This window comes from Pseudorca crassidens, chromosome 18 (assembly GCF_039906515.1).
Source record: "Pseudorca crassidens isolate mPseCra1 chromosome 18, mPseCra1.hap1, whole genome shotgun sequence".
Lineage (NCBI taxonomy): Eukaryota > Metazoa > Chordata > Mammalia > Artiodactyla > Delphinidae > Pseudorca > Pseudorca crassidens.
Genome location: NC_090313.1, coordinates 47222076 through 47246174, shown reverse-complemented (window position 1 = coordinate 47246174; position 24099 = coordinate 47222076). Strand labels below are relative to the sequence as shown.

General features: G+C 35.7%; 1 protein-coding gene and 1 pseudogene across 1 annotated transcript in view; both read left to right on the top strand.

Moving 5' to 3' along the window:
• The window catches only part of TDRD3 (tudor domain containing 3), a 203839-nt gene extending 180054 nt beyond the window's left edge, over positions 1–23785 (top strand). Inside the window, exons 13-14 of the mRNA XM_067713741.1 lie at positions 17735–17860; positions 23529–23785. Of these exons, the coding sequence (XP_067569842.1) occupies positions 17735–17851 (117 nt within the window). The 3' untranslated portion in view covers positions 17852–17860; positions 23529–23785. The remainder of the gene's footprint in view (positions 1–17734; positions 17861–23528) is intronic.
• On the top strand, positions 7488–17728 carry LOC137211358 (trimethylguanosine synthase pseudogene; annotated as a pseudogene).
• Positions 23786–24099: the final 314 nt, after the last annotated feature.

The window sequence follows — 24099 nt, the reverse complement described above, 5'->3', positions numbered from 1 at the left end:
TGCAAAACTTAACTTCGCTGCATGCAGGCAACAATTTACATAGCATTTACATTGTAATAGATATTATACGTTATCTAGAGATCATTTAAAGTCTACAGGAGGGTGTGTGTCAGTTATATGCAAATACTATAGTACCATTTTATATAAGCACGCACAGATTTTGATATGATGGGGTAGTCCTGGAGCCAGTCACTCATGGGTATTGACGGACAAATGTACTGTATTTGGTAAGCTAGTAGGATTTGTCTCAGTAAAGAAGATTGCCTCTGGGTTCCTTTCTTCACTGGAAGAAAAATGAACATTCTGCTAATTGACCAGATTCTCAGCCTCACTTTTGTATTACATTGGTTATTGACACCAATAATTGTAAAATCACTTTGTAAATGTAGAGTGCCACATCAAGGCTCGTTTAGCCTTATGTGTTCTCAACCTCTGTAACTCTCTAGAATAATGCAAATTGCTTGACTCAAACCAATAAAAGAGAAACTGTGTTGTATGTGACATTATAAAGAATGGAACTTTACACTTGTGAAGGAGTAATGATAGCTAACTTTATTGAACACTTAATGTTGTACCCAACGTTATTCTAAGCTCTTTACTTAACACTAATTTATTTAAAGTATAGTAGCTGCTTATTGATAGTGTAGCCATTTCAGGGTAGTTCATTCTCTCATTGAGTGATTCATAGTAGGCGGTGCTCAGAGTAGATAGCATTGTGGATAATTTGTGTTTTATAGTAAGAACTATAGCACCTAAATGATATCACATCCATTTTGTTTTATAATTTCATGATGTATTTAAAATGTAAATGAGATGGAAAGCACTTGATTTTGATCTATTTATATAAGCCTTGTAAAAGTTTAACATGATAGGCAATTCTCTCCTTCAGCCTCTGTATCTACTGGGATGTGTGGAAAGAGCATGGATTTTAGAGTCCAGCATAACCTGGGCAAGATACATAATCTTTTGGTTGTCTTAAAGAACATAGTAGCTCCTCAATAAATATTTTGTTCAGTCATCAAATGATTGAAATGCCTGGCACATAGGTTCTTAATTACTTTTGTTTCCATTTCTTTAGTTTTCCTTCAAGGATTTAGAAATAGCAGCCTCCCTTATTGTTCACTTCCTCAGAGTAATATTTGTTGACCCTTGACTGCCACAGCAATTACTGATTGGAACTTCCAGATCAGGAGTTGGGAAGGAAACTGAAACTGCTTCCTTGTACCATCTTTTTCTTTGAATTAATTTTTTTTTCCTTTTATATTTCCTGTTAAAGTTTTCTTTTCTGTTTGAATGTTACTAGGATAACAGACTTTTATATTAAGAGTCTTACAATATAGCCCTAATAGAAAAATTCACAAGTCTTTTAAAGTAAACTAGTTTTTCTCATAAAGTGAAAGAACTGCATTCCCATTAAGCTAATAGTATTGCCTGCAAAGTTATAAAAATTTCCATCATTTTCTTTCACACTTTTGAAATCCTATGGTTTATAACAGCCTTCATAAATTGACGACTTCCATCCCAGCTCTGACACAGAGCTTTTCAGCCTGTCCTGCTGTCTGTGTACCTGCTGCTTGACATTGACAGGATTCTTGTCAAAATGGGGCTTTTGCATAAATTAGTGTTTAACCCTGGACAGGCTTTTCCTCCTCGTTTCAATACAGCTTTTAAGAGAGTGTGCTGCTCTTATCCATAGATAATGAAAGTGAAATTTGACTATTTTATCATGCATTTTACACTCTGAAGGAGTGCCATAAACTTTACTAGTCTTATTTATTTTTCTTTTTAAAAAAAAAAAATGTATTTATTTATTTATTTTTGGCTGCATTGGGTCTTTGTTGCTGTGTGCGGGCTTTCTCTAGTTGCCGCAGGAGGGGGCTACTCTTCGTTGTGGTTCATGGGTTTCTCATTGCCGTGGCTTTTCTTGTTGCAGAGCATGGGCGCTAGGCACACGGGCTCAGTAGTTGTGGCTCATGGGCTCCAGAGCGCAGGCTTAGTAGTTGTGGCATATGGGCTTAGTTGCTCTGCGGCATGTAGGATCTTCCAGGACCAGGGCTCGTACCCAGGTGCCCTGCATTGGCAGGCGGATTCTTAACCACTGCACCACCAGGGAAGTCCTCTTACTGATTTCTTATTAAGCCCTAATTAGTAATTCTCAGTGTTACCAATTCTTGTACAATATAGACACCATCACTGATAGCCTACTGTCCCTTCTTGTCCAGAGGACCTATTTGCCTTACTTTTTATTTTAATAAGCAGCTTACATTGTATGTGGGGGAGAAAGTGAGAGGAAGGGGAAGGAGTTTTGAGTTGCATAAAGGAGTACACTTTAAATAATCTTATGGATGAATTTAGAAGTTTTAAAAAGTTAATTGTTTTACCTTAATACTTTCCAGTAGGTACATATTAAGCATTGTGGATAATTTGTGTTATACAGTAAGAACTGTAGCATCTAAATGATATCACATCCATTTTGTTTTATTAATTTTATGATGTATTTAAAATGTAAATTTTGATCTATTTGTATAAGCACTTGATTTTGATCTATTTCTTGGGTATTTGAAGCACCCAAGAAAATCTTTTGACTCTAATGCAGAGACTTTGTACCTTCCTGATGTTTTCTTACCATCATTGTTCCAGCCATGGCTGAATGGAGAAGGAACAATAGCTTCATTCTTGAACTACAAGAATATTTACATATTCAGTAGGAACAAACATTTATTTGCTTTTCCTTTGGGTATGATGATGAGCAAATTATTCTCCATAGTATATTATCAGTTCCCCCAGCCTCTATTGAACATCTCAGATGTTTCAGGTGTGGAATTACATGTGACTAAAAACATGGTTCCTGAATTTCAATAAACCTAGAAATAGTATTATTACAGCAAAATATAATATGTTTAGTAGCCTTAATTAAATCAGGTGATATATACTGTCTAATTTTTCTTTACCTAAGTTGATGGAAATGAGTTTATCTCCCTTATTATTCTTGGAGAAAAGCTTTGTGATACCTTTTCTTTCTTCAACAGTCTAACCATCAAAAATGATTGAGAAGAGAAGCTAAGCTTGGAAAGAAAATGATTTCTTTTAAAAAAAGCTAACTCTTCATATACCGAACATTTTGAAATCTCAACATGAGGGAAAAAACCTCATAAATTTAAGCATACTAAGAGTAATTTATACTTAGTTAACAGCAAGACGATATGTTATATCTTTACCAACATATTGAAATAATTAGAATAAATGATCGAGAATGTGAAGATTGGAGTTCCTTCTATACAATGCCTGCTTATAACTGGAACTTATACGCCAGGCACCATATATGTCTGTGTTAGCTGATTTAATAACTACAGGAACCCTGTGAAATAATTATTAGTATTCCCACTTAATACACATGAAAAAGTACAAATCCAAGTTCAGAGCCATTAAGAAACTTGCCTAAAATCATAGAGCTAATAAGTTGTAGAGCTGATGTTCAGTTTGCAGACTTGCTGACATCATAGCACATGATTTTACACTTTACCTGTAAATGGAGATAAATGATACCAACCTACTTTTTGTATAATGTATATAAAAATTTCATCATAGCAGTAAGTTTGTACTCAATATGTGATACACAGTTTTGGTAAAGTAACTATCAACTATTTAGTTCATTCAGTCTTAATTCTCTCTTTAAAATTTAGAGAATTTTAAATTGAGAAGCAAAGATGTATATGCAAGAGGTATTTCTCAAGGGGCTAGAAAATATTTTACAAAGAGTAGAAAAAGAATCAACCTATTCCTTTAACCTACAGTTCTATTCCTAAGAGCTTAATCTTATACTGTGAATCTCCTTTTATCTTCTAAATTTCACTGGAATCTAGTTTCAGGGTTAAACTACATTTTAGCCACCCATGTATGTTTTAGGTGGTAATCCTCCAATTTCCACTAGGCAAAAAAAAAACTAACAAATTACCAAGATAATTTTATTTTAGAAAAACTGACTTAATATTATATAGTTATTCAGAACACACCAATGATAAAACTATGCCAAAGTAGTTAGTATCTTTCAATAGTGCATATATTCAATTACAGTTAAATTTAAAACTTTAGGTTGGGAAAATAATTCTCTTCAAATATACAATGAAATAGACCTGGGAATAGGTTATAGACATTTCGTTTGTTGACAAGTACAGTATGAGCAAGGAATGATCAAGCAGCTGCTAAAAACATTAAAGCAAGGTCAGATTGCACTAATGATTATATAGAGTTTGCTCATCATGGGAAATAGTAGTATTATGTTGCAAGCAGACCATACATGCAATATTATTCTGAATACTAGGTTACATAGAATAGTAAATATTAAAATGTATAAAGGAAAATACGATCAAGATGATGGGAGATAGTGGAAATAATGGTATTTGACAAATGATTCCAGGAACTGAGTCTTTTGATTTTAGAAAATAGAAGACTAAGAGAAAGGCATAATACTTGTTTTAAAATAATTTAAAATCTTCCATATGGCAAAGGACATAGGCTTAATTAGAAAGCCCGGGTAGTTTGCACTTTCTAGAGGAGGATACAAAGGAGTGGGGTTGGCTGCCTGAGAAAGCCTTAGCATCCTTCACCACTTATTTGAAGGAGACAGAACCATCACACCACCTGTGTGTGATGTGTGGGGATGAATTTTGTACCTTGTAGATCAGATCATTGACTCCTGGGGCACCTCACAATTCTTAAACTACAGCTTTTATTAACTAGCCTGATAATTGATAAGGACTTTTAAACATATTTTCTTTATGTTTCACTATAGAGAAATCATTTTACTTCATTATGCAGACATTGTTAATATGGGTTGCTGGGTATGTATGGGATTTAAATGTGAAAATGATTATTACATCGTAATCTTATAGATAACTATAAATAATTTATAAATAACTATAAGTAATCTTATAGATAGCTGCTATAAGATTCAAAATTTTAATTCTTTTCCTGTCAATCTTATGTTCCTTAGGGGTGAAAACATTAGCAAATGATTTTATTTTCTGTACTGTTAGATATTGCAAACCTTTTCTTAAAGTTATATAAAGCATGTCAAGTCGTCTCCTTTCCCTACTCCAACACTCAGTACTTTTTAATGGCAAAGATCTGGCCTGTATTTTATCAATTTGACGTGGAGTTTTTTTTTCTAATTCTGTTTCTTTAGTCTGTATTACAGGTCACTGAAGCACACCATAAGTACTTGTCTCAAGTGGTCAGTTACATAAAATGTACTGGGCTGACTGTTTTAGAATAAAAAGCAGTCTGGCATTATGATGTGGTAATTATTACTTTCAGAGAAAGAATTAGTTAATTCATTCTTAAAGTATATTGTATTAGTTACAAATTTAAGATGTAAAAATGGTATAACTTATGAGGGAATGAAATGATTAACCACTTGTGATTAGTGCTCATAAGTTTTAACCGTAAAATATTCTAAAACATATTTGCTCAATTAGCATATTTGGGAAAGCAGTTGCTTTTGCAAGAGTAATTTATAGGCAATCACCTGAAAACATATCAACAGGCATAGATAAGCATTTTTCATTATTAATCATCATTGCTATACCTCTGCTGTTTAAATAGTGTCTCTGTTTTTTATGGCATTTGATAAAATTTTAAGGTTATGGTCTTGTTATTAAGGCAAGATGTTCAAAGAGGTTAATCACGTTTATTTTTAGCTTTTTCTTAAAATGTTCATATTTTAGGCAAATAATATCTTTAACTTTTGATTAATCATTTTCAGTAATGTGTCTTTGCTAATTTTCTCCTTTTCTTTGTTTTATTTGCCCTTTTTCTCTATAATTAAAAAAGAAGACCTCTTCCTAAAAGAAACAAAAACAGTGGTAACAATGGAATGATTTTTAATGTGAAATTATTAGTTTTTGTGTATAGATGTTTTTCAAATTTCTGAAGAAATAAAAGGCAAGCAGGTGACAAGAGTCTTTCTCCTTGCATTGGCTCTTTCATTTTCTTCAGTGGCTTTTCCACTTTCCTTATCTGACAAAAGCAATTTGAGGAATATTCTTAACAGCAAACCTGATTTTTAGCAAAATCTGTGAGTCTTGATAGTTCAATTGAAGTGAGCATGTATATATTACTGTCAAAGAATTACTTAATTCAGAATAATAGACAACGTATATGGCTTATTTGCTAAACTCTTTTTGGGTATTATCTCATGTAATGCTCCTTGTAAACCTATGAGTTGATTAGTGCTGTCTATGTGAGAAAACTGAGATGTAGAGAAGTTGAGTAACACATCTAGGAAGTGGTGGAGTCTAAACTCAGACTCAGATCTGACCTAACAGACTGAGGTCTTAAATACCAATGCCATGATAAGGTATCTCTCAAGGGAATCTGAGTAGATTGGCATCTTTTGGAGCAGAAATATGCTTCCTACCCTGACTTCTGGACAAGCTTTGGAATCTATTTAACCTTTAGCTTTAAAAGAGGAAATGAGTTGGAGAGAGGTACACATTTTTACAAATCATATATTCATTCTTTGGACTTCACTATGGCATTTCAACAAAGATGCTGACCATTAAATGTTTATACTAGCCTCAGGGCAGAAGCCATCTACTTATTTAAAATTAATCTTTAGCCAGCTATTAGAAAAAAATAAGCAAAACTGTCTGAAGCAAGAAATGTAAAATATACACTATGTGATGCCATGAAAAGAACTTTGGAGTGGACAGCCCAGGGGTCTTATTGAAGCATGGCCACTTACATAACTTTGGGTAAGTTACTCTGAGCCTTAGCTTGTTCATCTGTAGCAGGATGAGATTAAGTAATTCAAAGCATTGTTGCAAGGATTAAATGAGATAAAATGCCAGGCACATAGTAGAATAATCATTCCCCTTTTTTCTATTCCAAGTTTTAAAGAAAGTTGGGTGTGTTTTTGATGGAAGAGTATCAGTACTTTTATTATTTGAAGTTTGAAAAGGGTGACATTTTCTAGTCTCTTTTTTGTATTATATTCTCCTAGTTGAAATATGGATGCAGCCTTTTGATGTTGAGTTGCATTTTCTTGAGTGTCTAAGCTGCCAAAAATAGCTTGTTTACTTTGTATTAAATAGTAGAAGATCTTAACGATGTTAGAGGAAAGACAATGGTGGATAGTACTGTATTTGCTTTAACTGTCATTGAAACATCCAGTTTTCTTCCATGTTAAAGTTTAGTTGTCTTATTTAGGTAGTGCTTTAGTTGGCAGAGTACAGAATAAAACCCTTGAGGTAGGGATTCAGATGATTTCCTAATATCTGATAGAATCATCAATAATCCTTACCTAATTCTTATGTAACTTTAGAGAATATCCTCTTTTCTAAAAAGAGAATATCAGAACACAGTGAAATGTCTCAGAGTTCTCCTGAAACATTGTATTGCCGTTCCTCCCTGGCAGCCAGGCACGCCTCCAGTCCTCCCCTCGGTCCCCAGCAGCGGAACAGCGGCTGGGAGGCCTTCCGGCGCTGTTTGCGGCGTGGCCGCCTCCTCTGCGGCGCTACGACGTACTGCGAGAAGTGGAGCTCCGGGGTGGAGATGTGTCTCTTCCTTGAAGACCTGCGGGAGGGCTCCTGCATCCTCTGCCTCTGCTCCAGGGCGTTTGTGGAAGATCGGAAATTGTGCAGTTTGGGATTAAAAGGCTACTACGTTAAAGACGATGGCAACAGTGCAGGAGAGCAAGCTACAGAAGAGGAAGAAGGTGGTCGTCCCCAGGGCACTGCAGAGTCACGTGACAGCAAAGCCGTAGGCCCAGATGAAAGTGAACTTGATTCTGAGGCTGAACTCATGAGAAGTATGGGACTGCCACTTCAGTGTGGTAGGGTGTCTGCACATAAGAATTTTGAGGTATCTATGAATACTAGAAACAAAGTTTAAAAAGAGAAAAAACATCAAAAGAAGTACTTAGATGAAATTAAGAGAGAATCTTGGAGACAAGAATGTGCGGAAGATGACATTTTGGCTTCAGATTCAGATGATCCATCTTCATCTGAGAATGAGAACACCAGAAGGTATAAACTTCGAACCAAAAAAGACATTGAAGGTGAGAATCTTCCTGCTGAAAATACATTATCTCCAAAGCTGGAAATTACGGAGCTCTGGGAGAAGTACTGGAAGGAATACCAGGGGGAACTGCTGTGGCAAAGCTGGCAAGAAAAGCATGCAGGTCAGACGCCGTCCTCAGAACCCTGGAACATCCCTAATACAGAGGCGGAATGGGAGCAGCATTATAGCCAGCTGTATTGGTATTATTTGGAACAGTTTCAGTATTGGGAAGCTCAGGGTTGGACTTTCCATGCTTCACAAAGCTGTGATACAGATACTTGTGTGTCTAAAACAGTAGTTGACAACAAGAAAGACGAAAATCGCACGAAAGCAGATGAACTTTCTTCTCCATCTTCATCAATGGATAGCGAAAGCTCTAGTTCAAGTGATAAAGATCATAATGAAATTCTTGATGGACTTAGTAATATAAGTCTGAATTCAGAGGATGTAGAACAGAGCCGATTAGATCCCTCTGTGAGTTGTGATGGACAGCAGAAGAGAATGCCTTGCTTAGGGCCAAAGTGAACCATGTAATGGAGGAAGCAAGGAAAACAGCTTGTCTGGGAACAGAAGCACAAGCCAACCAGCTCAGGATTCACAAGAGTCATCAGAAGCAAACACAATCACAGACAGACCACACCTCATCGGCACTGATGGAGATGAGAGTGGCAAAGATCCACCTGAACAGAAGCCAAGCAAATTCAAGAGGAGCCACGAACTGGACATTGATGAAAACCCGAATTCAGACTTTGATGTCGACGGTTCCCTTCTAGGATTCAAGCATGGCTCAGGACAAAAATATGGTGGAATTTCAAATTTCAGTCACCGGCGGGTCAAGTATCCACACAAGAATGTGAAGTACAAGTCAAAGTACTTGGACATGAGAAGACAAATCAATATGAAAAACAAACACATCTTCTTCACTGAAGAGCCAGGAAAAACTCTTTTCAAGAAAAGCAAAACTTTGAATAAGGTAGAAAAATTCCTAAAATGGGTAATGAACCAATGCATGAGGAAGCATCGCAGGAGTCAGTTTCTCATAACAACGTTCAAGATACTTGCACAAGCAGTGGTTCAGAGGAACAAGAAGTGTCTGTTGAAAAAGGGGATGACCCACCGGAGACGAGTGAGCCAGAACCTGGAAAGCGTCGTGCCATGTCTTCAGCTGGGGAAGTGGGAACAGAGAAAACTGACAGGGATAGCACAGAAGCAGCAGTGACAGATGAGGGTGACTGCCCCACCAAGGCTGCACCAGACCATCTTCAGGTAGAAGCCGAAGCTGAAAATAAAAAGAAGAAGAAGAAGAGCAAGAACAGAAAGGGAATTGGTCTGCCTCCTGAGATCACCGCTGTGCCCGAGCTGGCAAAGTACTGGGCCCAGAGATACAGGCTCTTCTCCCGCTTTGACGATGGGATTAAATTAGACAGAGAGGGCTGGTTTTCAGTTACACCCGAGATCGCTGAGCACATTGCTGGCAGGGTCAGCCCGTCCTTCCACTGTGACACCGTAGTCAACGCATTTTGTGGAGTTGGAGGAAATACCATTCAGTTTGCCTTAACAGGAAAGAGAGTGATCACCATTGATATTGATCCTGTTAAGATCGATCTTGCTCACAGTAATGCAGAAATTTATGGGGTAGCAGACAAGATTGAGTTCATCTGTGGAGATTTCCTGCAGCTGGCTTCTCGTTTAAAGGCTGATGTCGTGTTTCTCAGCCCTCCTTGGGGAGGACCACACTACACCACCGCCGAGATCTTCGACATCAGCACCATGATGTCTCCTGATGGCTTAGAAATTTTTCAGACTTTCCCAGAAGATCACTAATAATATCATTTATTTTCTTCCAAGAAGTGCTAATATCAACCAGGTGGCGTCCTTGGCTGGGCCTGAGGGCAAATGGAAATAGAACAAAACTTTAATAATAGATTGAAGGCAATCACTGCTTATTTGGGGGAACTGATCCGCAGATCAGCCTCTGAATCATAAGTGAGGTGGTATAGAGATCAAAAGATCATAGCGGTCAGAACACTATTCACTTGGAATTTCTTCTCTGTATTCACTGACACTTTGTACCCATAGTAAAATGGGTATTTGTACCCTAATACACTTTTTGCCCACATTGATGCAGTACCATCCAGAATTTGCTTTTAAACATCCATTTATTTTATAAAGTTAGTGTTTTTTAAGTTTCTTTTGAAAAAAATATGAAATATATTTTGTAATATAGAAGTTTATATTCTTTTTCTATTAAAATGGCAGTGAAAGGAAGAAAAAAAAAACATTATATTCTCAGCCATGCATTTTGGACCAGTTGCTTAGTAGTTAGATTTTGAATCCGATTTTGTTTCTTGTCTTGAATCAGTGTGGTTTTTTTTAATTAAATTTTATTTTTTTATACAGCAGGTTCTTATTAGTTATCCATTTTATACATATTACTGTATATATGTCAATTCCACTCTCCTAATTCATCACACCAACACCACTACCCCCGCCACTGCCCCCCTTGGTGTCCATACGTTTGTTCTCTACATCTGTGTCTCTGTTTCTGCCCTGCAAACCGGTTGATCTGTACCATTTTTCTAGGTTCCACATATATGCGTTAATGTACAATATTTGTTTTTTTCTTTGTGACTTACTTCACTCTATATGACAGTCACTAGATCCATCCACGTCTCTACAAATGACCCAATTTCATTCCTTTTTATGGCTGAGTAATATTCCATTGTGTATATGTACCACATCTTCTTTATCCGTTCGTCTGTCGATGGGCATTTAGGTTGCTTCCATGACCTGGCTATTGTAAATAGCGCGGCAATGAACATTGGGGTGCATGTGTCTTTTTGAATTATGGTTTTCTCTGGGTATATATGCCCAGTAGTGGGGTTGCTGGGTCATATGGTAATTCTATTTTTAGTTTTTTAAGGAACCTCCGTACTGTTCTCCATAGTGGCTGTATCAATTTACATTCCCACCAACAGTGCAAGAGGGTTCCCTTTTCTCCACACCCTCTCCAGCATTTGTTGTTTGTAGATTTTCTGATGACGCCCATTCTAACTGGTGTGAGGTGATAGCTCATTGTAGTTTTGATTTGCATTTCTCTAGTAACTAGTGATGTTGAGCAGCTTTTCATGTGTCTCTTGGCCATCTGTATGTCTTCTTTGGAGAAATGTCTATTTAGGTCTTCTGCTGATTTTTTGATTGGGTTGTTTGTTTTTTTAATATTGAGCTGCATGAGCTGTTTATATATTTTAGAGATTAATCCTTTGCCCATTGATTCATTTGCAAATATTTTCTCCCATTCTGAGGGTTGTCTTTTCGTCTTGTTTGTAGTTTCCTTTGCTTTGCAAAAGTGTTTAAGTTTCATTAGGTCCCATTTGTTTATTTTTGTTTTTATTTCCATTACTCTAGGAGGTGGATCAAAAAGATCTTGCTGTGATTTATGTCAAAGAATGTTCTTCCAAAGTTTTCCTCTAAGAGTTTTATAGTGTCTGGTCTTACATTTAGGTCTCTAATCCATTTTGAGTTTATTTTTGTGTATGGTGTTAGGGAGTGTTCTAATTTCATTCTTTTACTTGTAGCAGTGTGGGGTTTTTTTCTGCCACAAAATATTTGGTTAAAATAAATTATTACTGGACCTGGTATATTAAACAGATTATCTTAGAGCTGCTCTGAGGGAAAGAGGGATTATAATTCTGCATTACACTTTATTCTAAAATGGTATCTTATTTCACTCAAAGTTTCAAAAACAGATAAATTAGTTTATTAGCATAAAATTTGCTTATTTTGCTTATGTTTAATGAAGGCTGAGATTTTTATTTTTCCCCATTTAGGTATAGAAGGTGAGTTTGTATTGTCAAATGAGAAATTTAATTCATAGAAGTCAAAAGCAGGGTTTAGATTTTCCCTGTGATAAAACGCAAAGACAACGGTCTCTGAACTGAGTCAGGGGCCTGTGTTCCCGTTCCTGTTCTTTCAGCAGTTCATTTTCTTATATTAATCAAGCCACTCAACCTAGCTGGTTCCTAGTGTACAGCAGAGGTTGAACCAGGTTGGGTTTTAGTTTTTGTGCTTTAGGGGTTACAGAACTTGGAAGAACTAAAGAAGAGAAAGCCAAGGGGATACTGTATGTAAAAACACCCACTGTAACCTGAGCCCATCTATTTTATATTGGAATTCTGTATAAAATTTCATTTGAAAGAAGAGTGTCACATTTACCCCAAAAATAGATGATGATTTTTAAAATTTAAATTTGCTCAATTAGATTATCCCCAAATCCTCTTCCAATTCTGGCATTCACTGTGTCTGTATTTCTTGTCCTCATTACTTGGAAGCATAGTGTGAAGGGCAGACAGGACTATGAATCAGAAGACCTACTAACTCAGGTTATGGTACTAATTACCTGAGCAAATTATAGCTTCTTAGTTTTTTGGACTAACTGTTCTTTACAGAAACTATCTGTTTTGTAGTCTGTGGTTCCAGGCTACCACAGACAGACCCAGTTTATTTTGTGGTGGAGTTGTAAATATGGAATTGGAATATATTTTTAAACAAGAATAATTGGTAAACTAAGGTCAGTGTTAATCATAATACTTGACTCCTGTAGGCACAGCTGTTATCCATAATCTTCAATTACTTTATTACTATCCAATTTTCAGTTGCTCTAATATAATAGAATATTAGTATAATTGATCTAAAATAGATTACTTAAAATATTTTAAGTTCTACTATTGGAATCCATTACATGAATTTTTGTTTTTGTTTTTGAATGGGGCAGAGGTACTTTATTTCATTACTTGGACTAAAAAGCAAAATCAAAGGTCAGAGTTTTCCAGTGGAAACCAAGAGGAAATGTTATGAATATCCAAGGTATAATCAAAATTATATATACAACCTAGAGCCAATTCAGAGAGCTCAATAATCTTCAAAGTGGTTTTCATACATTAATTAATGCTGATGGCATCCCAAGGGTGAAAGAAATTTAATTCTCATATTTTAGTTATGGATAACCACAGGAAGACTCTGAATGGATCAAGATGTGCCATTTTAATAAGGCAGGTCAACAAATATTTCATCAAATATCTACCACATCAGCAATATATGAGGCGCAAAGTATCCCACTGATGTGGCCTACTTTACAGCCTGTTTTTTTGTTTGTTTGTTTTAGACTTTATTTTATAGAGGAGTTTTAGATTCACAGCAAAACTGAGAGGGGTATGGGATTTCCCACATACTCTTCGCCCCCACACATGCATAGCTCCTCCCGTTTATCAACATCCCCCACCATCTATCCGTTGTACATATGTTACAATTGATAGACCTACATTAACTCATCATTATTTTCCAGAGCCCATAGTTTACATTAGGGTTCACTCATGGTGTGCATTGGATTTGGACAAATGTATTGGGACATGTATCTACCATAATAGTATCATACAGGATAGTTTCACAGCCCTAAAAATCTTCCTGTGTTTTGCTTATTCATCCCTCCATCCCCCCTAACCCTTGGCAACCAATGATCTTTTTACTGTCCCTATTTTGCCTTTATTACATGATATTTTGGGAAAGCAGGTTTGTCTTTAAAATTATTGTTTGCTTAGGTTTTATATTAAAATTAGTTGCTATTTCTATAAACTGACTACACAAGTTAACCAGACAGGCAAAGGTGGTCTGGAAATTCATAAGTAGTTCATATGTGAATCACTCAAGGAGATATGTACTCATTAAGATTTCAGTGTTCAAAATATTCAGAGTTCAAGGATTATTGTTGAGGGTACGTTGTATACATTTTGTATGCTGGCTTGTGTTTTTGTGACTACTGTGCAAATTGTTAAAAGGAACTGACTAGAAAAATTTTTATTAAATTTCACACAAAGTAGCTATTAGAGGTGACAATATCAGTTAGTTTTTCCAAGTTTTTTGTGAAGAGAATTGCCATCCCTGTTCCCTACTCCCACCAGTAATCAATAATCGTTTTCTCCTTACAAAGTCATTGCTGTGCAAAAATGCTGAAGAAATGGTAATGTAAGATGAGGCAATTCAGTAAGTTAAGTAAGTATGAACATGTTGCTGAAGCAGAGGAAAACATAGTGTTGTCAGCGAATAGAGACCTCCCCACAGAAGTTCCATAAACGCAGCTTTTAGGCATTAGAGACAGAGGCAGAAGAAATATCCGAAAAGGAAAAGGGAAAGGGTGGCAAACCCAAACTTCCTGAATTTCAGAATTATTTTCCAGGCTGTCCTGGCACTTAGGAATAGGAAGTTTCCTCCTCCTCCATTTGCCTAGAGAGCATCCTTGGCCTCTACCTACTGGATGTAGTAGCAACTCCCCCCACCTACTCCTTCAGCTTGTAATAACCAAAAATGTCTCCAGACATTGGCTACCTCCCCTGCCCCCACACTGTGGGGTAGGGAAATCACTCCCAGTTGAGAACCACCAGATCCACCACCTTCTTTAGAGTGGTGGTTTATATGCTTATCTGCACATCACCTTTATTTGTGGAACAGAGAACCTGACCTGTATTTAAATGTGTTTCACACCTCCTACTGAAGTATGTTCCAGGTTCGAAGTAACTGATTTACAATGAGCTTTTCCAACAGCTCATTTATAAATGAGGAAATAGTGTATTTGTCTGTATTCTCACTCAAGATGTAGTTTGTGCTATCGAGAGACTAAAAATGATATGCAGGAAGGGTGTAGTTGTGACCCGTCAAATGTGTTTTATAGGTGAAGTTGTGTATCTCCTTTTTGCATTGGTGCTGTGACTCTTTTTTTCCTTTCAACATATCACTTCATTCATGTTTGGTGTCACAATGATTATTGAATATGTATCTTTTCATTAAAAGGAGTAATAAACTACTAAATATTGGCATAAAAAGAGGGCACATTTTGAATATTATTTATTTGGTATTTTAAAACCAGGTAAATCTGATAGCATGGTGAGCAAAAATCTGAGTCCCAATAAAATGGTTCTAAATCTCAAAAGCTTTGTTGAAGATGGCATTGGTCAGTTCCATTTTTGTGAACGTTATCACCAATCTTTTAAAGAACCTTGTCTGAGTTAGAAACAAAATGGCCCTGGTCTGGCCTCTTCCTCTAGTGAGCTCTGTGACTTGGGAAAATCACCTCTCTGGGTTTAGAGATTCCTCATCTGTCAAATCTAAGGGGACAGACCAGATAGCCTTCCAGGACTGTGCCAGCTCAAAATACTGTCAGATTTTTTTTTAAATGTTCATGAACTGTGAAATTAATTTTTTTTTTTAGTTCTAAAGCTGTTACAGAGTAGTGAAACTAAAGGAAGAAGATAAAGGTATAAATTTCATTCAAAGATGACTCCAAATAAACTGCTCTATTAAATTGAGCTGTGTATTATATGGAAAGGGGTGCTCATTCAGTGCTAAAAATTACTAGCTCTAAACTGTATGAAGTGATTTTTGTGGGTAACCAGGTTTGCCCCCGACTGCTCTGTGGGAAGAATATTTCAAAGTTAAAAGAGCAAGATTGTGCCTTTGACAACTGAAAACCAAGCTGTCAGAATTATTTTTATTTTTTGCTTCCATTTTGTATAAAATGATTGTGAAGACATCAAATAATGTCAAAGAAATCTCATGGTTGGTCATCTCTATAAAACCATTTAATCGGTCATCTCTATAAAACCATTATACTCAGACTAGTATAGTCTGAGATTCTTTTAAACAATAGAGATAGTTTTTCAAATAGCAATGGCATATTTATTATATAAATCCAGGTCACTCACTCAGTAAATGTAGGGTCCTACCTTTAATACTATATTTTATTGATAAAGTATATAGGTTTTTAGATGTCCTCTAACCAGTTTTGCAGCTGGGTGTGGAGAATAATAATATTCCATTCTAATTCCTAGAATAATTACTTCACCTTCTACAGCAGCAAACACATTTTTATCCTTCTCAGTTAATATGCACAGTTGCAAATGTCATATATCATAAAAATAGTTTCTTTTCAAATTTAGCTATAAGATTTGACAATAATCATTCAGAGCAGTGACCATATTAATAAAAAAATATTTCTCTTCTTTTCTGAGTACTTTAATTTTTCTTCCTGCATTTGATTGCTTTACTAAATTATAGACATAATATCTGATACTTCTAACCATTTTGAGATTGATTATTAATGAAAGGGGCATAGAGAAAGGAGAACTAATCTGGAAGTTTGTCTCTAAAATGTTGTTATTGAGTTATGACAGATGTATTGTCAGATTTCTCTATTCTCTTATTTAGGTGATGATGGCCCCTTAAGGGTGATCATTAATTTTGGGCAATTAGTTTATTTCTTGTACATGCAGACTGAGACGTAAGGATTTAAATAGCAGTGTCTGAATCAAAACTCAGATTTATCTTTGAAGCATTAGGGCAAAGTCACAAAGCTTTCCTGGACTTCAGTGTCCTTTATATAAAATGGAGATAACGGTTCTTAAGAATACCGTGGAGAATGCCTATTAATGAGTGATATGTTCATGCCAAATATTAAATATCATTTCTAAATAATAGGATTTGATCAAATTATCATAGCATCTTTCTACTTGCATCAAGTAAAATTGCAATAGTTGATCTGTAAAAATTAAAGAATAGAACTCAGTCTTTCATGTAACTCCATTTGCTTTTAGGCTCAAAGGAAAGCAATCTTTTGGGACAGAAGATTCAACGATTAAGGAGGAATAGGAAGAAATAGGATAAATTTCCTAAATCATGCAAATTATTGTGCTCTGATAATTCAGCTGGAATTTAAACTCTGCTTTTGAAATAGATACTGTTTCTTTCATAAACAAAAATGAGAGCCAATTTTTTTCTATGAAGGGAACATACTTCACAGCTGCATTAATTTAAAACACTAAAATAACAGGGTGGCAGCACTCAGTAAGAAACCAGTGTGGCTTTTGGCTACATTTATGTTGCTTCTAAGTCCTTTTCAAATATTGTAATTAACTATACTGTTTCTGCTGTTTATTCTGCTTATACTAATTTATCCATGCCATTCCTTGAGTTGCTGGTTCTACCCCCTTAGTAAGAAAGAATATGAGAAGAAAACAGTTTGCGTCTTACTGTGGCGATTGCTGTGTCTTGCATGAAGCTTTCTTTATATGGAAATTGTATTTCTCTCCTCATTCCAATCCATTATTTTTTTCCTGTCTCTAGATGTAAGGTTCTTAACGATGTTGGAGATTTCATCAGATGAGGACAAACAGCTGGTGAACATTCTCTGGCTCCTCAATCCCTTTTCCATATCTTACTAAAACCCCTTTCCATGATAAATACCTGGAAATATTTAGAAGCCCAAATATTCAATTAAAATTGTATTACATTGCTCGCTTTTCTGTGTTTTCACCACATTGTGTCAAGTCATTTGAGGCGATAACCATAATATTATGTGGAAATAGTTTCCTTTTCTAGAATTAAATTTGATTCTAATGTTACTACTATAAATTTCATCCTTCTATTAACAAGGACCAAAAGAGTTTTAACAATGTCCTTGCCTTTTTTTTTCTTTCCCCTGCCGCCTACTATTATAAAAATTGACAGATGTGAATCCCAGGGCAGCTTCTAAGAGGGTATATCAAAATGGGGACCATAAAATGTATTTAATGTAGGAAACTTGGAACTGTTTTGAACATGTTAAATCACTACTCTTTGCAAATAGGAAGAAGAAGCCACCTATGACCAAACTCTTGAATTCCGTAGAGGAGGTGATGGCCAGCCAAGACGATCCACTCGGCCAACCCAGCAGTTCTACCAACCTCCCCAGGCTCGGACCTAATGTGAGAAGGTAAAGTTGACATTGTGAGGAGCTTTCCATGTAAAGAAAGATACTATCATGTTAAATATATAAGTCCAGTTATATATAATATATTATTATATATAATAATATATAAATATTATATATATATAATATTTCATAATAACATATAGACCTACCTCATTTTATTGTGCTTCATTGTATTGCACTTCACAGATATTGCATTTTTTACAAATTGGAAGTTTCTGGCAACCCAGCATCAAGCAATTCTATCAGTGCCATTTTTCTAACAGCATTTGCTCACTTTTCTGTCTCTGTGTCACATTTTGGTAATCCTCACAATATTTCAAACTTATTATTATTATTATATTTGTTATGGTGATCTGTAGTCAGTGGTCTTTGATGTTACTATTGCAAAATGATTATGACTCACTGAAGGCTCAGATGATGGTTAGCACTTTTTAGCAGTAAAGTATTTTTAATTAAGGCATGTACATCGCTTTTTAGACATAATGCTATTGCACACTCAATAGACAACAGTATAGTGTAAATATAACTTTTATATGCACTGAGAAACCAAAAACTTAAGGTGATTATTTTATTGCGATATTTACTTTATTGTGGTGGTCTGGAACTGAGCCCTCAGTATCTCTGGGGTTTGCCTGTAATAGAAGAAAACTAATGTTTTAAAACTACTTTCAATTATAAAGTATTTAAGATAATACCATAGTTACAAACTACTTTTTCTCCAAACCTTTCCCTGCAAATGCTATCCCTAATCCCCTTTTTTCTCTATACCTACTCTTTTCTATTGGAGGTGATGACAATCAGTGAAATGACTATAGGTTTGAAAGCAGGAAGAAGATGAAAGAAAACAAAGGACTAAATAATTATCAACCTGGGTAATTGAGTTTATTTTTTGTTTAATTGATTTCAGTTCTTTTTAAGAAAGAGGAAATGTTTCATATATATCTTCAGGAATTGGATGAAGACAACATGACTGCTTATTGAGATGTAATTTTGGGGCCTTATGCTGTCAGTACAGAAACTTTCATCTTAGAGTTTCAGAAAGAGAGGTGGTATCTGAAAATCATCTTCAGTAGGAAGGAAGAGAAATATAACAAAGTCAGCAAATTATAGGACCAATCTAAGACATTCTCATTTTGATGAACAAAGACCTTACTTCTTAATATGTTTTTAGAAAGAAATACTTTCACCATCTTTGGTAACATTTCTATTTTTTCCTTATGCCAGTGTTTTTGAATATTTTTTTTTAATAATTAGAGTTTTCCCGTTACAGCTTTTGTTATACATCACATAAGACTATTTTAGACTTTATATCTTTTTTCTTAGTCTCTTCTTAGTAGCAAGACTATTGAGAATTTTTAAGAAATTGTTCCCAATTCCTTATTTCAGCTGTTCATTCTGATAATGCTGTTATCCACATTGTATTTGTCCCCTACTGTGTGACTCTCAAACCAGCCAAGACTGTTTAGCACTTGAAATGCAGCTAGCCTGCATTGAGATGTGCTATAAATAAAAAATGCATACCAGATTTCAGACTTAGTTTGAAAAAAAACTCAATAATTTTTATTATTTATATATCAAAATGATAATATTTTAATAGATTGGGTTAAATAAAAAGTTATTACAATAATTTCACCTGTTTATTTTTACTTTTTAATGTGGCTACTAGAAAAGTAAGAATTACGTATGCCTCACATTATATTTCTGGACAGCAATGGGAAGTCTTATATCTCCTGCAGCTTCCCCAAAGCTCTTTCATTGGTTAAAAATTAGTTCTGTCATCCTAAATGAAGAAATGTTTTCCTGTATTTTCTAGCCCTTTGCTCCTTATGTAATAGTGTGCCTGGAGCAGAAGCCTGATGCTATTTGACTTCTGATTTACCCGAGTAAGCCAGTATAGCACCTTTTTCCTCTTATCGTTGGTTTCTCTTTGCACTTAATACAAGGCTGTCAAGTAAACAAACGTGACCTTTTGCCCACAGTATCACAGAAGAGCTACTTCTTGACTTTGGGCATTTTTCTGTAGCATGCAAGAATTGACCAAAGCAGAATCAAAGTATACGTAAGGACTTCAGCAACTTTACATTGTGCACGGTTGAACATCCACTTTTAAAATAAGCTCAGTGTGCTTATAATTAAATCTTATTTAAGTTAAATGAAAACAGAATTCCCTGTTAGCTTTCCAGGGTCTTCTAAATTGTTTAAAACAGGTTTTAAAATGAAGCCAAAGGTTCTCAACCCTCTGATTGCTCTAGGACAGTGGATGCAGGACTCTAGGGCTCTTCAAGGGTGCCTTAGGGCTGTTGAAGGGAGGGCTAGAAGTAGAGAGAAGATGGTGGGCGTGAGTAGCCAATGGGTAGCCAATGGGTAGAACTCTCAGTCCTCTGGCCTCTTCTTTAGTGTCTTTCATATGTTTTATACATTAGAGTTCCATCAAAAATTTCCTTTGAAAAAGAGTACACTGCTTAAAAGTAAATTATAAACCATAGCCCTGGGGTAATTGTAGCTTATTCGTATCAAACTGTACAGTGCAAATTGTTCCTAATGAACTAAAACGTTACAATCTTGTACAGTGCAAATTGTTCCTAATCAACTAAAATGTTACAATCTAAGTGGTTCGCTATGTTCCCTGAGCTAAAACTTCCATCTTTCCCAGATGCTTGCTTTGGATTATACTGTTGACATGGAAATCCTCACAGTAAGAAAATTAATTTTGGTGGGGGACAGTCCCATTATGGTATCACTAGAAAAACCTCACTGCAAAATTTACTCTAAAAATTAATTAGTAAGACACATGTGATCTTGGTTGAAAAAACTTATTTATTCATTTTTGTACTTAGTTCAAACATATGTTATGAAAAATTATGAAGTAGAATTAAATATACTATCTTTGAATGGGAGGTTCAGCAATAAGAATTATACTTTTTGCTTTTGTCACACAACTGAATATATTATTTTCTTTTTTTTTAAGTTGATATATTTATTACTTTTTTTTCTTAAGATATAATTTTAAATGAAAGGTTTTTAGCATAGGCCTTTTATTTTTTTATTATTTTTAATACATCTTTATTGGAGTATAATTGCTTCACGATACTGTGTTAGTTTCTGTTGTACAACAAAGTGAATCAGCCACATGCATACATGTATCCCCATATCCCCTCCCTCTTGCGTCTCCCTCCCACCCTTCCTATCCCACCCACCCCTCTAGGTGGTCACAAAGCATGGAGCTGATCTCCCTGTGCTTCCTACTAGCTGTCTATTTTACATTTGGTAGTGTATTTTGTTTTAATTTCCTCATTCCTGGTTTCCATTTAACTTAAACATTTAAAAAGAAGATATACACTGTATCCAGCCATTTGACTTCCAGCAAATATAAGCATGAATTCTAATATATGCTGAAATTTTTGTAAGATTTTGTTATTTAAAATTATTCAAGATAGTAAGAAACACTTAAGACACTTTCTTTTATCAGTTCTAAAGAACATAATTTCGTAGTCATAATCTTTATGTTTTGGGTACTTTGCTAGGTGATGAATGACCCATAGTAGCTGCGAAGTAAGTGTTTTTTAAATCAATGTATTAAATCCAAGATTTAAAGTTGTTGATGTGTAATTTACATTCTTTGATTATCCTAAGAAGGTTTTTTACAAGCCTTCTATACCATCGCCACCACCGCCCACCCCTACCTACTCATATACTTCCCCCAAAGTGGAAAGGGAATTAGATTCTGCTTGAGCCTGGTACTAAGGACAACATCAGTGCTTAGCAAAAGCAAGAGATAGCTGGGAGTTAGGGCTCAGTGGAGGAGGAGGTCTCTGGGGGCAATGTGGGAAATAGGCCTAGGTCTGAGAGAGTGCTGGCAAGTCAGATTCACCCCCTGAGGGGAGAGAGGGCCCAAAACCTCTAGTTCCTGGGCTCGTCATTGTTACAGACAACTTAGAGATAAGAGCATATATGGATAGAGAAAGTATACATAGTTATTTAATCAATGAAAATGACCAGAACTATGTGCATTTGGAGAGGTCTCTGACATTATTGGAGTCCTAGGAATTAGATACCAGTTATTGGTGGTGGCAGAAGAGTACGGCTTTAGACACGTTAAGAGTTTGACTTTGATGTGTTCGGTGCTATCATGAACTTCTGAATAAGAATTATATGATTAAAATTAAGCTTAAGAAATATTGCTGTTATGACATATATATACTACTAGGTATAAAATAGAGAACTAATGAGAACCTACTATATAGCACAGGGAACTCTACTCAATGCTCTGTGGTGACCTAAATGGGAAGGAAGTCCAGAAAAGAGGAGATATATGTATACATATGGTTGATGCACTTTGCTGTACACTTGAAACTAACACAACATTGTAAACAATACCTCAATTAAAAAAAAAAAGAAATAAATATTGCTGTTGGATGTAGGATGGATTACAACACCAGGAGGGAAAGAATCTAAGAAGCTATTGCACTGGTCCAGTCAAAGAGTTACAGCCTCGTGTCCTGCTGTAAAAGGAGAGAAATGGCAGACCTGTGTAGAAAGACCTTGTCACACACATCAGCAGGAAGCTCCCTAGTGCCATGGAGGTTAAGGCTAAGTATGCAAAGTGGTTTAATAAATGGTGACTCACTTTTAATTTTATTTCTAGTTTCTTATTTGTTTCATGAAAGAGTAGCCTTCACAGTTTTGCATATTAACCAGAAACCTTGAAACCAATAGCTAAGCATAGACTACTATATAAATACCATGACTTTGTTTATTTTGTAAGGTCCAGGTTTTAGCACCATTTGTAGCTGGTAAAAGATGGATTTTTAAATGGCTTTTTTTTTTTTTTTTTTTGGCAATCTAGATCAGCATCTTTTTGCAAAATTTTTCAAATCAAGGTCAGGGAAGTGATTGCCATGAAGATAGCTATTATTACAGGACCCCGTGATGCCAGCTGGATAGGCATCGTGTGAGGATAATAGTACCCAAAGCTCTTTATTTTCTAATCAGGAGACTATTTACCTCAGAAGACTTCTGCGCTGTTTGAATGCAGCCGTGGGAATGCTACCCATCCCTGCCCAACCATTCTTTCATCCATGAGACTGAAATAGGACTGAAGCAAACAAGGCTTCCCTCACCACCTCTCTCAGCCTTTTCTGTTGTCACCACCCAGAGTGTTTCTACTAGAGTGGTATCTGATAAAGGTGGGGGGCAGGCAGGGGGAGGCGACAGACTCAAGTAAATTACTTGTGAGACTAAACCAGCTCAAAGGTGTTCAAAGGGGAAATGGAGGTGAGTAGAATGGGGGTAGAAGTGCATTGGCAGACTGCATCTTTTTTAGGTCATCCTCTGTTAAACTCTACTCAGTTAATCCGAATTCCTGAAGTGCACATGCTAGCAATAGAGAGACTAACAGTGACAGAGATGTACTTTAAGAATTTCTAGAAGAAAAAATTATTTAAAATATTTTGCTTTTTGTTTACATACTGATTTATAGAAATTATAAATCAGTTTATTTATAAATCAGTATGTTTATGAATTAACAGTGTCCAATTTGCTCTACTTGTGATCTATTGATACTTACACAAACGCTTCACATTTACAGGTAAGTTTCAGCAGTGTATCTTGCGTATGGAAAAGTCAATTTGAGGGTCCAGTTTCACTTTCTTCCTCTCTTTTTAAATAGAGTCTTTGTGAAGAAAGGAGCTGTTGACTGAAACATCCTGGTCAAAACCTGTTGATAGACCTCCTACTTGCCCTTCAGAATAAGATGGAGCCATGGTGGATATTATTATTTGGAGAACTAAAAGACAGATTTTAGGGGCAAAAATTCAACCCACGTAAAGAATGGGGGAAACAATACAATAAATTAAGCAAATACCTTTTACAAGTGAAAGAATTTTTTCTTCTGCCATCAATAAAACCAGTGCACTATTAAATACATTGTTTTGCTGTATGTTTTATTTGCTGAATGTTATTTTTCTTGTTCATCTGGTACTAACCCCATACTAATTGCCTTCTGTAGAATGGCAATTACAGCATACTGATGCCTCCCTGTAATTACAGAATAAACTGACTTACACAGCTTGCCACATTTCTTACAAAACAACCTGAAGCCAAATAGCAGTTCTTAGTATGGTAACACTACTAAATATGACAGCAAAAAATATTCAAAACTTGTATATGTTGTTTTAGCACTCTATGAATGTAATTTGATTGAAAAACAGGCATTCCCTTCCTTATAAAATGTGCAGTGG